Consider the following 5,098-nt stretch of genomic DNA (forward strand, 5'->3'; position numbering starts at 1 on the left):
ACCCACCCACCCACGTACACACACACACACACACACACACACACACACACATATATATTGAATATATACATATACATGCACACACATACACATATATATTTAACCGTGAGTTTAAAAAAAAAAAAACATCCCCAGAAGCATCAGGGTAGAAATTAGTCAAGGAGAAGGACACAAAGGAAGAGAGAGCAGTGGATTTGTGGACTAGTCCTTGAAAGATATTTCATGTGCAATGGCAACTTAGAAAAAGTGATACGTTTAAAGCCAAAAAACATAAACATTTATTTTTATGATTAAAATCAACACAATATGTTAAGCATTTATCAAGTCAACATATAAATGACAAGGATCTGAACCACTTAGGAGAAGAGGACATATTATTCACTATTAAAGGAAGATTTCACTTTAAACATTTCCACTGCAGTTGATATGGCCTGATTATTCTCTTTCTAATTCAGGTATAACTAGATTTAGTGGAAACACAGCACCGTTATCAGAAGGTAATGAAAACTGTGGTATTTATAGCTCCACAGAAAAAGTCAAAATTACAACTCTTTTGAAATTGCCTCTCCATGAATGGCAAGCAATATAGGGTTGAAGTGATGCATCTGCACTCAGAGGATTCTCTTGCAACTTCTTGCCTAGTTGTAATAGCCTCAGATTCCCAAGTCTCCAACCAGGAACATCACAGCACTGACAAGTGGCACTAGACTGCTTCCTTTCACAAGACTTGATGACTGGGAGCAGCAGGAGCAGCCTGTAGTGATGAATGTTGTAGGGGATCCTGGGCTATTAAGCAGCCCAGTGGCAGTGACTTTCAAAGAGCTTACATCTTATTCCCAGTCCTTCAACAAGTACTGTGTGTGACCTGCAGCAAATCAATTAATTTCTTTATATCTCAGGTTCTCTGTCTCTGAAATATCATCTTTCTTAGAAGGGCATGAAGGACTAAATTCATTCCTGTACCTAAAATTCTGTAAAAATACAAAGTTATGATGGTCATAATTTATTATCTTTTTATTTTATTAGGTGTGTTTCATACCATTTTTCTTCCAATTTATTTTACGTGTAGTAAAAGTTACATAAAATGCTTCAACAGATAAGACTTACCTGGGTGTCTCCTACCAACCACCCAGTTCTTTCCAGAACCAAGGACAGTGTCATCAATGTATCGGGGTTGGGCAGAATAATTCGGCTTTGGTTGAGGAATCGGACAATTCCGGTAAGGGAGTCACTCTTTGCAATAGTGATTTGGCTCACTAGGTGGAGCCCAAGGACTGCTCCACCAGTGGCTCCTATCAGCTGGATTTCAAACTGCTCATCAGATTCCCTGTATCAAAGAGATCATGACATTCTGAGAACCTGACAATATGGACTAAACTACACCTGAAAATCTTGTCATTGGCCTGAATGGTGATACACACCCAATATGTGAAATACACACAAACAAAACATTGTATTAAGTTTGTTTTTTCTTCATCTAAAACCATGAGATTTGAAAGGAATAAACATGCTATTTCATTCTTTTACATTAAATTGCTTAGTTTCTTAGGCACACCATTTTTATAATTTCTGACAAATTCATATAAATGATTTTTGATAACCTAAGCAGGAAGCCAGTGATTTCTTGATTTGCATTATATTTTATGAGAATCATGAAGCTCTAAGGGCTAGTTTTACATTTTAAAATCTTCTCAATTTTTTAGCACCGCTACAAGACATCCCTATTCCTGTCAGAGTCAGCAGTTTGTTCTATTAAATTCCATGTATAAGCAGGTAACATAATAATAATAAGTTAGTGAATATATATCTAAACAATTAATTCATCCAAAACAGTTACCTTTCATCATCATCTATGATGGAAACATTGATAAAGCTCCGGTTCTGGCCATGATGGAAGATTACAGAATCATTATTCACAATGTAGTCAACACCAGGGAGTGCAGTAATACCTCGAGAGATAAAATCAGCTGTCACATAGCCATAAGTTCCATGCTTTCTCAGTACAGGAATCATGATCATCCCAACATCCTCTTCCACTGCAAAAGCAATTCAGAGTAAACTACTGAACAGAAAGATCATGTTCTTTTGAGATGTAGCTTCTTAAATTATACATGCTGAGGTATTACCAAAGTACTAAAGCATCCCAAATGTGTGACTGAGTCCTGAATGCCCACTTCCACTCACACCTGCAAGACATTCCCTAGTACTTGGTTCAGTCCACAAAGGGGCTGTCTACACTGTGGCAGTCAGTGCTCAGGAACATCATATTATGTAAACAAATCCCCTCACTCATATGAGCTGTGCCCAAAAACTGCTACAGAGCAGTTCTTTGGAGCATGCCCAGAGTGCACTCAGTACTGCTTCTCAATATTTTACTCACAGGCATGTGCTCATGAGAGCTGCGCTGCACATATCTAGCACTATTCTAAGGGTGGCTATATGACATTGTTTTTGGCATACAGAACAAGAGCAAGTAGTGAAATCTGTATTTGTAAAAGTGCTCTTCAGTACTTTTTGACATGGTGGTGACATGCCAACAGTGTCCAACAATTTTAAAAATGAACAAATGGACTTTATCTTGTTTCCTGTAGCCTACTGATGAATATTTTCTTTAATCAAGTAGGCAAAGAAGCACTGAATGCTATCAAGGTATGCTGCATTCCTAGGCTCTCTTTTTGTTCCATTGTAAGTTTTAATATACACTGATCAAAATCAATGCAAGTAACTAAATTTTAATAACTGAATCAGTTACAGAGGGAATGATGACACTGCACAGCTGTAATTTTATTTTGTTGCATGTTGGTCTGTGGTTCCCTTAGTAACAGATTAGTAGATTATGTTTTTATCGTACAGAATGATGACTGTGGCAACTGTGAGACCACAGGTATGCCAAAGTATTAATTCATTATGTTAAGGACATTCAAGGTAGTCTTATAGCACATCATAAACAAGATAAAAATGTATACATTAATGACATCATCTTGAGCCGAACCAGATCCATAAGCAGATGGTAAGCTAATGCAGTACACTAAGCAAGAGTGGAATGTATTTTGGGCAACTTCCAAAACTGAACACGCAAGTTACCACATCTAGAAATAGCTGAGAGTTGCAAGGGATTTTGAAGGAAAACTTTAAGTAGAGCTTCATAAGGCAAGAATCAAACATGTTAGTGGTGTAGGTACAGATATTTCCAGAGATTTTGCATATTATTGGTAATATAAAAAAACAAATGCAATCCCAGTTCCTTGCTCAACTCTAATGGACTTATTAACTAGAATTAATTTATGCCAGTATGTTCTCTTTAAGTGCAATATACTTTTAACTTAAAAAACTTAGAAAGTGCAAACTTTGATGATACCCTAAGTAAAATTAATGATAATGCTGCTCTTAATGATGATGATGATAAATAACAACATTTTAATGCTTTCAATACTTTCAGTTGATTCTTGGCTCCAGCCAGGGACTGAACCAGGGTCTTGAACCAGCCTTGGTGCAGGCCAGGGCCAACAATCAGCTGTGGACACCTGGCTTTCCCCCTACTTTTTTGCTGTAGGGGGAGCCCCACCTCATGATCCATGGCTCCCCCCTACCCTGGAGAGTAGAAAGGGCAAGATTAGGATACAATTCCCCCATCCTAAACTGCACTTCTTGCCATGCCCATGTGGCACAGCTGTTGGGATTGGGGATCAAAACCTATTGCATCTTTAAACAAATGTGTTCCAGGGCCTGGATTACAATGTTTATCAACGAAGGCAAAGACACAATATACAAGCCCTTCCTTTCTTACAATGGCTGAGAATGAAAAACCTAATACTATTTTTATTTAGAAAAACATATCACCCTAGACAGGAAATAGTAATTGAGCAAACAGTAAATTGACATTTACACTATATTTACCAAAGGAGAAACAAAGGTGTTAGAAGCTTACCAGAAGAACTTCATGTAGGTTATGGCAGAAACAAGAATACAATTCAAAAAACTTGATTCTCAATCCTGTGTCCTGGAAACAAGCCTATCTTTTTAAACACCAGTTTAAATGTTAACCCACCTTGCAGAGAGATATACTGTGGATCAAATTCAATGATACCCTCTGCATTGTCGTTTTTTGTTATAATGATTCGAACTGTGGAGACATTTCCTATTTCTGGGGGCTGGTCCACCTGTAGTCCATCTTCTCTAACAGTAAAATCAAATCCACTTGCAAGGTCATAAAGAAGAAAATAAAATATATTAGCTTTTATAAAAGGGGATAGTTTACAAAACCTACATGGGACTATAGATTCAATAAGTATTTTTGTTCTTTTTACAATTATTGTTTCTACATTCCTGCTCTTACCTCCTTCCCTTCCCCTCCCCACACCTCCCAAACCAACATTAGTGCAAGACAGTAGCTTATTTCTGGAAGTGGGTGCCTTTTTCTTCTTTTCAGTTCCATCTGCACCCAATCTGAAATAGTCACATAATTGCCTGATTGCCCCCCGAGAACAGATGGTAACAAAGAAACCAATCATTAACAAGATTATGTTTCTAAAGATAAAAACATAAAGCCTTGAATCTGCACAGGTTCAAGTATTAAACATTTGGTGTATGACGACTCCTGTTGTTGACATACAAGATTAGTTGAGCACAGTTGCTATAATGGTCTGTTATGGAATTGAGGCCAAAGCTTTTCATGCCCCATGAAGAGAGATTTCAGAAAGGTTTAACAAAATTCCCATATGGGAGTCTACCAAAAATACTAGCATGCTAACGTTACACATATGTAACATGTTTAGGAGAGAAAAATAGTTCCATTTTAGGAAATTCAGAATAACTGGCAGGTATGAACTGAACCAAATGTTACTTATTTGCTGCAAGTAGAATGAGCTTTGACAATTCTAAAACATCAGTCATTCTACAATAAGACATGCCACTAGCCAGCTGTAGAGGTGGATGATTTCAAAAGATAAAGGAGGAGTCAGATAGCATAAGCATGGCAAGAATAGTTTGACTGAGACAAGGGTTGCATTCATCTTAAACTTGGACTTTGCTTTTGTTTTTTTTTTATTTCGTCTTTTTTTTCATAGTTTCATAGTTTCTAGGGTCGGAAAGGACCTGA

The 5,098-nt window shown here is 37.3% G+C and overlaps 1 protein-coding gene across 1 annotated transcript in view; it reads right to left on the minus strand.

Moving 5' to 3' along the window:
• ADGRV1 (adhesion G protein-coupled receptor V1) overlaps nucleotides 1–5,098 on the minus strand; it is a 576,350-nt gene that overhangs the window by 353,212 nt on the left and 218,040 nt on the right. The window contains exons 65-67 of the mRNA XM_019518182.1: nucleotides 4,049–4,197; nucleotides 1,838–2,036; nucleotides 1,108–1,327 (exon numbers count right to left, since the gene is read on the minus strand). Of these exons, the coding sequence (XP_019373727.1) occupies nucleotides 1,108–1,327; nucleotides 1,838–2,036; nucleotides 4,049–4,197 (568 nt within the window). The remainder of the gene's footprint in view (nucleotides 1–1,107; nucleotides 1,328–1,837; nucleotides 2,037–4,048; nucleotides 4,198–5,098) is intronic.

Source organism: Gavialis gangeticus, unplaced genomic scaffold (assembly GCF_001723915.1).
Source record: "Gavialis gangeticus isolate Ggan-Ray unplaced genomic scaffold, GavGan_comp1, whole genome shotgun sequence".
NCBI classification, from domain to species: domain Eukaryota; kingdom Metazoa; phylum Chordata; order Crocodylia; family Gavialidae; genus Gavialis; species Gavialis gangeticus.